We start from the raw sequence: 12,205 nt of genomic DNA, 5'->3' as shown, positions 1-12,205 counted from the left end.
GTCTGTTTAGAAATAGTATCTGCTGTCCATCTTCTTGGGTCAAAAGTCCTCTTACTTTATTCCTAGATAGATTTTGTGTCTATTAGATTGTACATTTGCTGCATTGCAAGATACTTTATTAATCTCCTATTTGCTGAATTACCTGAACACGCAACTGTTGCATAGATGTTGCTTCGAAAATCATTCCAAATTAAGCACTCCCTCACTGCACGCTCAGATAACTGGCAGTGAATTTCAACACTCCATTCAGATTCATCTGTCCCAGATTCTCTTCCTGTAGCTGTAACAACAGAGCCACAGTCCAGCTGTTTGCACACCACAGTAGCCTGTTTCATGTCCCAGTAAACTTTTTTCACTTTTCTCCACTCTCCACCATGAAATATCTCCACTGTTCCAGCACAGCGGCTGCCTCCATCCACCAGTCTCACATCATTAGGGTCTGTATAGAGAAGAAAGAAAGACCTGCATTAGGGATGACTCACAGAGAAAATACAGCCCAAATACAGCCTCGGGGAACCAAGATCTCTCCTCCAGACCATATCCTTCCCAATCCACCAAGTCCTGGAACTGATCCCGTCTTCTGTGAAAATCCAGAAGGGCCCTCACAGTGAATGCATGAGCTCCATCCACCATGAAGACAGGAAGTGGTGGGTTCAGGGGTTCAGTAGGATACTGGGTGACTGTAGGATGCAGGGTGAGGAGGACGAAAGGAGGGTCAGATGTGGAATTGAGGGGAAGTTGAAGTCAATTTGTCAACCTGTTGACACAGTTTAAGATCTTGGAAAATCCAATGAATCATGGACTGAATTTCTTGCCACATGTGGACAGCCAAACTCTCTCTCCCGGCCTGTATTCAGGTGACTCCCTGAATTGGTCATTGACATTTGCTTTCTGTCTCTTGATGGCTCTGTCCTGTACATGGGCTGATTCCTACCTCAGTAGGCCAAATATCATCTGGAGACCCAGAAGTTGGATGAGACAGCAGGCTTTAGAGAACTGGTCCATCACTTACAGTAAAGTGCCATTATCATGGAGAAGTCCTCCAATAAGTGAGACCAGGGTAATTGGGATATACACTAAGACTTAGTGGTTACTATGGGAAGTCCTGTCAACCAGTAATGTGACACAAGGAAGATTATGCCTGGGTGTTCAAGGGCTGGGGAAGGATTAGTCTAACCCTAGTCTACCCCTGAAGGCCTCTGGTATTTTTCTGAGTGGGCTTATCAGATGACTTGGGGGTTCCAGCAACAGTTTGCTCTCTCTGCTAATGGATGTTCCAGGAGATGGGAGTAACCAAGCAGGTTAGTGATTGGATGCATAGAGTGAGACATTGTGCCTGGCAGGTGCATTTAAGATTATAATGGTCCCTGTACACCACAAACAGATAGCAAGCCCCCTCCAATCAACATCTGCACTCTTCCAGGGATTGATTAATAGGAAGGAACTCTTGGTTTCCTATATCATAGTTTCTTTCAGCTGGTATTAATGTCTTGGAAAAGAAGAACTTTATGAAACCCCTGTTAGAAGCCGGTCAAACCCAGAAATCACTGTAGCTCCCTGGTGGTCCTGAGTTGATGTAACTTTAACACAACCTGCACCTTGTCTGCATTTATGCTCATACCCTGTGGGTAACATAGGAAGGTAAAAGTGATTAGATGAAACATTTTTCAACCTTTACAAACAACTTGCCCTCCAGTACCCTTCGCAAAAGAGACATCCTGTGAAATATTCCGCAAGACAAGAAGATTTAATGTGAATATCACTAATATAGAAAATGACAAATCTATAAAGCAAGGACTGGAAACTGCAAGTGGCATTAACCTGGATTGGCTGCAGAGTTGAATACCCAAGTTCTGACAACAGATTTTCAAAATAAGACTGGTTGCTAGTAGCCTCAGTACAGTGAAATCAGTGCTAAAGCATTACCTCATACATTTCATGTTCAGGGTTCCTCAATGACTTTACATGCATGAAAGGTGCATTGCAAACTTTCCCTAAAACTACAGAAATGTAAGCTGTCCCACCCAGCAGACAACTCATGCTCTGAGAGTCATGATAGGCAGGTGGTCCACAGCTAAGCTACAGCACAGAAGAGCCAGCTTGGTCAGAAGCCTTGTTCTTACAGTGACCTGGTGATAGAGTCTGATGAAACTTGGCTGTTGTGCAGTCTGATGAAACTGCTAGACCAGCATGTTTATGGTTAAAGTAAGAAATGATTGCATTCTTTTAGGGAAGAAAGAGATCTAGTTACATGTCTGGGGCAATCATGAAGGGAAGGAACAGAAATACATCAACTGGAAGATTACAATGAGACAACCAGGTTACAACTTCTCAGATACTTGTATTGACAAATGCCTGAGTGATGCAGACAGATAAGCCAGGAATTATCACCACCTCAGCAGCCTGTCCTCACTGCGGTTTGTTGATTTCAATAGCCGTCTCCTGGACAAATGGAACCCTCCGTCTTGAATGTTGAAAGAGTAGAGAAAAGAACACTTTCATCTGCCTAAAGCTGAGAAGACTCATGTGTTTGTATGGATGCATGTGTTCACCTTTGCAGTGTCCAAGAGTTATACTCTACCTTGCTGCATATAAGAACATTCTTTTATTGAAGCATGTTGCACCATTGTATTGTTTGATGTCTGAGGGGATCTGTAGGCCTGTGTAAGGAAGAATCTCCAGATGTATTGGAACCCATAATTCCTGTTTACCCAATAGCACAGTATAAAAATCACAAAAAACGGAGTCAGTCAGAGACAGTCCAAAAGGTGAAACAGAAACAGAAAAGATCACAGATGACCCAACAACACTTCACAGAGATCAAGCATTAGTGAAGGTCCTTATAAAGGGTGGTTAATGAGCTGCAGGTGAGAGAGGTTGCGTGTTACTAGAAAGCAAGTCAGTACTCAGGTGAGGCTGACCTCTAGTGATGAGGGTGGGTATTACACCTGATGGCCTGCATGTAATTGTGGGATTGTGTTTGATGAGATTGGCTATGTTGAGTGGATTCATCTTGCGAGAAGGTCAGTGTAAGAGAATCTGTACAGCCGAGAGATGATGTGGTATATCAGTATGTCAATTTCTGAGCGTGCAGCAAGCCAAACAGCACAAAAATGCTTCCAATCATAGTCTTACTAGATGAAACTTTACACTGCTGATGGACAATACCCTAAAGCACACAGCCAAAGCAACTCAACACTTGTTTTAAAGCAAGCGAAATGTTCTTCAATGGCCAAGTTAATCACATGAACCCAATTCAGTTGAGTAAGAATTTCACTCACTGAAGGCAAAACGGAAGGTAAAAGACCCCAAGAACAAGCAGTGACTAAAGAGGCTTGCCTGTGTATTCAACTCCTCGAAAATACAGCTGACAAACGAGGTGATGGAACATCTTACAATGCACACTGTAAAAATGGTTTGTCAGTTCAATTTGAAAAAAAAAAGAGTAACTTCCAAAAAAATACTCTGATCCAAAGAATCGTTCATTCAAGGTATTCGCTTAAATTGAATACAACTAAATCAATTACAGCATTTGATGAAAGGAACACCTTGTCAACTGTTCAGAATGATCTATTACGCTTTGAGGTTGTTTGGCTGCCAGTGGCACAGGGAACATTCCATGGACAGATGGAAGAACAGATTCCAGAAGGGATGGAATGGATATCTCAGATCCTGGAAGCTAATTTGACACAGCCAGTCAAGAAACTGAAGTTGAAAACAGTCTGACTTTTACAAGAAGCAAGCATATAAAGACTTACTAAAAAAAGTATTCGCAAGCTATAATATCTGTCAAAAGTGGTTACTAATTACCAACTACTAAGAAGTCCATACTTTTGCACATGCCTCATTTGCTACCTTCATTTTTAATTTAACTTATGCGGATTGACATTTGCTGAAACTCTGCAGTTTTTAAAAGTGTGCTGCAAAGGTGTTTACTTCTTTTTACTTTCATAAAGGAGTGCCGGTGGTGCCCAAACTTTTGCATACACTTGGTTATAGCTCAGATTTAAACATTTTAATGATTCAGTATGTTGTGTAATTCCTACCTGAACAGGTGAGTCCCACAGCATTGCTCCATGGACAGGTGTACTCTTCACTGTCTGAGGTGCTACAGGTGAGGAGATGGTTCTCTGTGCCTTTACACTGGAACTTTTTGGTCCCAAATGGAAGTTTCCCTTCTCCAAAGAGCGCCCCCTGTAGAGTTAGTGGAGTCCCACAGCCCAGCTCCCTACAGACCACCTCTGCATCCTGCCAGTCAAAGCCAGCCTCACATACTGTGGTCCAGGACTGATGGGACTTCACCTCCAGTCTCCCAGAGCAGAGTCCAGCTCCATCCACTAGCCTCACAGAGTCTGAGAACATACAGGTCAGTCCAGAGTGAAAAAGACTAAAATATTAATAAATGCTACAAAACTGGCACATCAGCTAAAAGTTTAAACTCTCACCTGAGCAGATGACATCTGTACTGAGGTTAAATTTATTCCATATATTCTTTTGTTCACACTGCGATACAGCTGGCTCTTTGCCGGTACATGTGATCATAATGACAGTTTCATTCTCCTCCCAGTTTCTAAAATCACCTCTAAAAGTAACGTTGACCGCATTCCCACAGTCGAGCTCTCTGCACACCACCTTTGCGTTTCTGTAGTTAAAAGTTCTACTGTCCACTCTCCTCCATTCTCCCTGATAAAGGACCTCTGGTGTTCCAGAGCACTCCTGATTGCCTTCCACCAGTCTGACCCCAGCCATCTCTAAACAGACAAGAAGAGACTCAGAGGAAGACAGTGTTCAGTCTCGGTTCAGTTCTGATATCAAATGTATTGTTATTAATTACAAATAATGATAAAAATGCCCAACCGATTTTTCAACCACCTCTTTCTAATCTAGGCTGTACAGTGGATTATTACCGAAGATCATTTCAATGCTTTTCCAAGTACTAAATAAAACCTGCATACTCCAAACAGGTTCATAACAGAAGTCATTAAGCAGTTCTTGAAGTCGGTGAACTTTTTTTTTAAGCATTAATGCCAAACACATTTTGCTAAGTGCTAATAAAGCCTTTAGTCAGTCCATTAAGCTGGAGATCTTAGTTTAATAGTCTTCCAGCGGGAAGAAAAATGTGATAAAATCAGAGCCAGTTTAAAGGGAGCCTGCCCACTTCCTATTCTTTAATTGGTCACTCGAAATCGATCCACTATCATCAGAGGGCTGTAGTAGATTAGTTGAGGTTAGCCGTTTAAACATGAACCCCAAGAGAAAAAGAAAGTTTGCTGGAGTGAGAATAAAGAGATGATATGAACTGCTTCACTAAGGGTTTTCACTTAACCTACTGGTTCAGTGACCACAACTGAGTTTATATATCAACAGGTTGTATTCCCTTTGGGGATTGTAGAGAGACCACTGCAACACCTTGACGGTTGACCACATATGCAATTGTCAGGGTTCTGCTGGACATGGCACTGCTGTAACACTTTAGTTTGGAAATGAATTTACAGTGAGGGTTGTAGAATGCAAACTGAAAGGCCAAATGTCATTGTACAAAGCTAATTCCAGCCTGTCAGAGTCCAAGCACTGGTGCCTGGAAACCAGTCCAAACCTTTAGTTTTTCCAGAGTGCACGAAACAACATCTATCTTGTGTTGAACACATCAGTCCAGCCTACTGCTCGTTCAGCCAATGGAAAGGAGTCGTGCTGTCTCCATTGACCTCTGAAGTCAGGTGTCATTCTATTGTTATGCTCATAGTAGAGACTCTGGCTCTAGGAGAAAAATTAACTTCACACGTTTGTGGCAGCACACGTTGCAGCCACAGCAATGCAGCAAAGCAAAGCAGCCAAGACACTCCAAAATTTATAATAAAGCTGTTCGTTTTTCTAGCTTCCTTAAGCCTTGGTGGCATTGTTTCTACAGTGGCTCCTAACTCGGTCTTCATTACATTTAGAGCATCTGGCAGAGGCGACTTACAATTCGATCACTTTACACAGGTAGGCCAGGGTGGTGTTAGGAGTCTTGCCCAAGGACTCTTACTGGTGTAGTGTAGGGTGCTTACCCTGAAGGGGGATTGAACCGCAGTCAACAGCATAGAAAGAAAAGGTGTTTACCACAACACTATCCCAGCCACCACTCATTATTTATTTATTATTGAAAATTTCACTCAGTGAGTTCATTTAAGAAGACCAAAGATAAATTAGCATGTTAGACAATGAGGCCTGAAGCAAGGTAATAATTGATACCTAACTAGTCAAGCTGCTAAGCCACTCACTGTGAGTTAGCTAGATCTCTACAACCCCATTTCCAACAAGTTGGGATGCTGTGCAAAACAAAGTAAAATACAATAGTCTGCAAATCACAAATAAAGTCCTAAATTTATTTGAAAATAGTACACAGGTAACATATCGAAGGTTGAAACTGAGTTTTTATTTTCTGCTTTTTGAAAAATATATGCCCATTGTTGAAGTTGATCAGAGCAACACGTTTAAAAAAAGTTGGGACAGGGACACCAAAAGACTGGTAAAATTATGCTTTAAAAAGGCTCAACTAATTAGATTAATTAGCAACAGGTCAGTTACATTCTTTTTGGAAATCGTGGACACCACGTCCCCTGACCTAAAGAGGAGAAGGACTAACCCGGCTTGTTGTGGTCCCTCTTGTGATTGTACGGAGGCACATTAGTGCACATGGCATGGGTGACTTGCACATGTGTCAAGGCACCATTGATGCTGAACATATATGAACCTATATATAACATATAACCTGCATATATTGAATATATGCAGGTTTTTGAATAACGTGCTGCCATCCAGATGACATCTTATCATGATTTCCATAAAGAATTTCAAATGTTGATTTGTTGGACCACAGGTCACTTTTCCACTTCCCCTCAGTCTATTCATGAGCTCGAGCCCAGAGAAGGTGGCAGCATTTCTGGATCCTGTATATATATATATGGTTTCTTCTTTGCATTTAAGAGTTTTAATTAGCATTTGTGGTTGCAGTGACAAACTGTGTTCACAGACAGTGTTCTTCAGAAGTGTTTCTGAGCTCGTGGAGTGATTTACACTACAGAATCATGTCCATTTTTAATTGCAGTGCCACCTGAGAGCCCAAAGATCACGGCCAGCACAAATACTGATGTTTGGCCACGTCCCTGTCTCCAAATTTTCAGAATCTTTAAATGATATTATGTACAGTAGACGATGAAAAATGAAAGTTCTTTACTATTTATGTTGAGAAATATTTGATTGTGCAGTCTTTCACAGAGTGGTGAACCCTCTTCATCTTTACTTCTGAAAGACTCCGCCTCTCTGAGATGCTCTTTTATATCCAATCATGTTACTGACATGTTGCTGATTGACCACTAGGATTTTTTTTTTTTAGAATTAAACAACTTACCTTTTGTTGCCCCCATTCCAAAGTTTTGGAGCGTTTTGTTGGCATTAGATTTAAAAATTGACACATATTTTTCCAAAAACAATACAATTTCTCGGTTTCAGCAATTGTTGTCTTTGTAGTATTGAATATAGGCTTTAAATGGTTTGAACATCATTGCGTTTTGTTTTTATTTACATTTTGCATGGTGTCCAAATTTTTTTTGGAATTGGGGTTTGGTTTTGGAAAACTATCTTGCTTTTTCCCCATAGAGGTAAAGAGCTTAAACCTGAAATGTGTGATTTGGGCATGTTTCTGATTACAGAGGTCTATTGAAAACAAGCAGTATTTCGTATGTCATATTGTATATTTCAGATGTTTTTCATGGATGTGAATTTGAAATACACATTTACATTAATATATGTAAATGTATATTTACATAAAATACATAAATATACATTTATTTATTACCAATTCTATCATTTAAGACCTGTTTGTCAGAGCATTTCTTTCAGCCTCTGGCCATATTAGAGCAGGAATTAGAGGAAAGCAGCTGGTCATAGATCAGCAGATAAGAGCAACTTCCACCCACAGACAGGAAGCAAGCAAGCCTTTCTAAAAAGTGTAGCATGACAAGAAGTTTGGAATCATTAAAAAGAAGTCACACCGATGGATGTTTCATTACTCATTGTGTTAAACGAGAATTCTCCTGGTTTATGAAATGCCTGCATTACTAAATGGCAAAGATGTGAAGTCTTTCAGAGGGGTTTTATTTGAAATGCTCCATTCCAGACCAGTTAGACGTCTTCACAGTGGTGGTGGTAGGAACCAGACATCCACCTCTGAAAGCTCCCTCACAGAAAGTCACTACATGAAACAGTTATAAATATGCTACGTAGTGACAAACATTGTTTCAGGATGGTTTTGAGATGATTTGGACCTACAACTCTAACCATGGTGGAGGGAAACTTGCAAGGCATTATGGAGCCAAACAGTTCCCAGAAAAACAGACATTTTTGCTTTTCCAGATTTTCCACAGTTTTATCATCATCAACATTCCATTTAAAACTCAAAAGACACATGTAGGTTCAGTCGTGGTAAATAAAATATCTATATCTGTGTTGTGGACACGCCAAGCCCTTCTTCCTATTAGCACCAGTGTAAAGGAATGCAATTTGCTTAACTTCCTCTACAGTAAACATTAAAGAAATACTAGGATTATGCAAATTGGTGGAATTCCCTGTTAAGACATTCAAAACACACCAAAGTTAACAAATCAGGCTGATTTTGATCTGAAACCACCCTAAAAGCAGTTCGACTTAGCAACTCGGGCATCGTGCCCGGTGGAGCTTCATCTGATTTTCCAGTGCACCAACCTCCAGAGCTTCTAGACAGCAGACCACCTCTGTCTGAAGCGATCTCTCTCACCGGACTCGTCAGTCAGTGTGGGTGTGAGTGAGCTACGACAGCGAGAGCTTCTGCTGTATGTCGAAGCGCTGTTGTCCTACCTGCGGTGGAGTAGATCATCGTCAGTATCACAGCAGTTAGCGTGGCTGCTGGAGGCTGGAGCTCCATCATCTACAATCCAGTGTCTCCGTAAGTCTGCATGAGACGAGTGTGTCTGCGTGACTGCAGGAGACATGTGAGCGCGTGAACATGCTTGCATGTGCGCTTCTTCAGTATGTGTGAAGATCTTATCTGCTTTCCTACACAGGTGTGAAAGTGTGTTACGTCATAGCGGAAAATCATTGCTGGTGATGCGTGTAAACGCACGGGCTGACTTCAGTGGGATAAAGATACACTTCACAGTCATTAGTCACTACACTTAATGACCACAGGGCACGGTCACACTGCACAGGCCACAAGGCTTCTGAAAAACTTTAAGGTGGCCTCTTCAACCCCTCGAGACCACAGAGTTTCTGTTTACTGTGAATAATTTGTGAATGCTGAATATCTTGCCTTATGATTTGGTCATGGTTCGGGCATCTGGTTAGGATGCCTCCTGGACGCAGGTGTCACAGGCAAGTCCACCCAGGAGGAGACCCCGGGGAAGACCCTGGACACGCTGACGTGACTATATCGCCCAGCTGGCCTGGGAGCGCCTCGGAATCCCCCTTGGAGAGCTGGTGGAATTGGCTAGAGAAATGGAGGTCTGGGCCTCATTGCTTAGGATGCTGCAGAAGTGGAAGATAATGGATGGATGGATGGATGGATGGATGGATGGATGGATGGATGGATGGATGGATTTGGTCATGTAACTTCAGATGGACAATCCAAAATATACCCTGGAGAATAAGTTCATTTTCTCCCTTTAATAAAGCAAGGTCATGTTTATTCTGGCTGTCCAGAAATTAGGGTGCTTTCCTGTAAGCAATATCATTTTTCACATTAAAAAATGAGCACTTTTATTTTGAAAACTGTCTCTCTGTAACAGTACAGTCCATATTAATGTCATGCAAAACATATCTGCTTTATTAATGTTAATTTAAATATTTATGAACATGTTATGAAGTGTTATGAATGTGTTACATAGACACTTTTCAAGTAAACCATTATTTTATTATTATTATATTTTTATATTTTTATTATTTATTATTATTATAGGAACCGTCTCACCTCCTTTTTGATCTTGGATCTCGGACAGATCGCAATTGCCACCATCTTTTTCAATTTGGGGATGTACCTGTCCGTGACCCAAGTGGAAGCCCAGACGCTGTATTTCCACCCGTTCCACCACCCTCAAAAGCTGCACATGCCCACTGCATAGTACAAGCACAGTGGGGCTGGAGAATTCTATCTATGAGTCACTGAAACGTGGCCAGTGCCTCAAACAACCCAGAAGGGAGGCTGACAAATTGGTGTAACCCAAACACCATGGAGAAAGTCATTTTTTCTCAGGATACTGGAGTCAAGGGGATCTGCCAGTAGCCCTTGGTCAAATACAGTGTAGAGTAAAAAAGAGCAGAACTTAACCGATCCAGCAGTGGCATTGGATAGGCATCGAATATAGACACTTTGTTGACTTCTCTGTAGTCCACCCAGAAATGAACAGTCCCATTGGGCTTGGGGACAAGCACCACGGGGCTGCTTCAATCACTGTGGGACTCTTCGATTAACCCCATATGAAGCATAGATTTCATTTCATGCTGAACCACCTTTTTTTGTGCTCAGGCATTCCACAACCACACCAGGAGGAGTTTCAATGTGGTGCTCTATGAGGTCAGTATGGCCAGGCAGAGGTGAAAACATCTGAAAACTCCATTTGTAACTTTGCCACCTCTGCCACAGGGGAACAGAGTGTGATTAAGTTTAGTTGGGACCTCTGGCCCCAACTCAGCTCTCTTGGGAACCACCATTGCCAGAGAAACAAGGACCGCCTCCCTCCAGGGTTTAAGGTGATTGAGGTGGTATACCTGAAGTGTCCCACCTCTGTCTGTCCATCTGACCTCATAGTCAACTTCTCTCACCATGTGACCTCAAAGGGTCCTTGCCACTTGGCGAGCAATTTGGAGCTTGATGTGGGGAGTAAAGCAAGAACTTTGTCTCCTTGTGAAAACCTGCGCTCCTGTTGTAGGCTCTGACGTTCTTGAGTTAAGTGCCCCAGGGCTTGGAGTTTTATTCTCAGATCAAGAATGTACTGGACTTGAAGGCCTCTCCGCCCAGTACTCTTTAACGATGTCTCGGACGCCCCTGGGTCTTCTCCCATACAATAATTCAAAACGAGAAATCCCCATGGAGGCTTGCAAGACCTCTCACACTCTTGTGGGCTCAGCTGTTGCTGAGGGTGCAGGAGGTAGAAAGGAGAGGGTTGCAGGGAGGGTGAGAGTGGGAAGAGTGAGAGTTTTGGGGCTAAAGTTCCCTTCTTTCTGGGAGCAGCAATTGGGAGAGAGAGAGAAGGAGAGAGAGGTATTGGCTGGGTGGGGGTTCCTGCCCCTGAATATGCCGCTATGTGCACCTCTGCCAAATTTGTGGCCTCATCCAGCGATTCCGATTGGTGGCACCGGACCCAAGCTTAGTGGTGACAACAGATTGGGAATTGAGTTTCATCTCCCCAAATTGGCTGTCGGTCAAATGCGATCTTGAAAGTGTCTGTTTTCTGTTTGTGGCAAAGTAAGAAGTAAGAGCGCCGGGCGGGAGGGCAGGAAAACCAAGCCCTCCTGTGGGTAGGGACTCCCTCAGCGGCTGGCCGCAAGTCTTGGAGGCTGTCACCATCAGGGCCCGGGGGACGGGCGCATGCCACACAGAGTAAGATTTCATCTTTCTGTCAAGTCCTGCTGTGATCTTGATTGTGAAGCTTGCTGGTTGGATTTTGCTCAGACTCTGAATCTACAACTGCTTTAAACATGAACATTGGTTGAATTTGTTTAGTTGCTTAAAGGGTTTAGTTTGTCCCACTGATCAAGCTCTGAAGTCTGGAGGGAAGTTAATTAAGAGCTTATTCTAAAACATCCAGGCATGAGCAGTGGCTTATTCCACTAGCCTCATTATTAGAAAAACTGCTACATTCCATTGTGTTGATTTTGATCTGCAATCTACACATCTATAAACAGTGCAGTTATCACACCCATAATTTACCATGACAAGCTTTATTTTAAACTGCCGTGCAACACTATTTAGCAGGAAAGCTCAAAGAACAAGCACACAATAAAAATATTTCTAATGTGTTCATTCACAAAGAGCCTAAATTGGTGAACATAAAATTTCCAAACAACAACATATCAATTTTGTTACTGCCAAGTTCATAGGATTAAACATGTACTGCATTAAGAAATCAGACTCTGATTCAGAAAGAAAACAAAACGGATTCTACTTTTACTACAGCATCATAAAGACATATAA

The 12,205-nt window shown here is 42.3% G+C and overlaps 1 protein-coding gene and 1 long non-coding RNA gene across 2 annotated transcripts in view; both read right to left on the bottom strand.

The window, feature by feature from the left end:
- The window catches only part of LOC108441331 (scavenger receptor cysteine-rich type 1 protein M130-like), a 33,227-nt gene that overhangs the window by 4,003 nt on the left and 17,019 nt on the right, over window positions 1–12,205 (bottom strand). Inside the window, exons 11-14 of the mRNA XM_037533117.1 lie at window positions 11,123–11,232; window positions 8,875–9,072; window positions 4,047–4,387; window positions 143–439 (exon numbers count right to left, since the gene is read on the bottom strand). Of these exons, the coding sequence (XP_037389014.1) occupies window positions 143–439; window positions 4,047–4,387; window positions 8,875–9,072; window positions 11,123–11,232 (946 nt within the window). The remainder of the gene's footprint in view (window positions 1–142; window positions 440–4,046; window positions 4,388–8,874; window positions 9,073–11,122; window positions 11,233–12,205) is intronic.
- LOC119262085 lies at window positions 2,147–2,787 on the bottom strand. Its single transcript, XR_005129407.1, has 2 exons — window positions 2,582–2,787; window positions 2,147–2,464 (listed from the first exon to the last, which is right to left on the bottom strand). It is a non-coding gene; the product is annotated as an uncharacterized LOC119262085 (long non-coding RNA).

This window comes from Pygocentrus nattereri, chromosome 22 (genome assembly GCF_015220715.1).
Source record: "Pygocentrus nattereri isolate fPygNat1 chromosome 22, fPygNat1.pri, whole genome shotgun sequence".
NCBI lineage: Eukaryota > Metazoa > Chordata > Actinopteri > Characiformes > Serrasalmidae > Pygocentrus > Pygocentrus nattereri.
The sequence above is the reverse complement of the archived record's forward strand: the minus strand, read 5'-3'. Positions and strand labels throughout refer to the sequence as shown.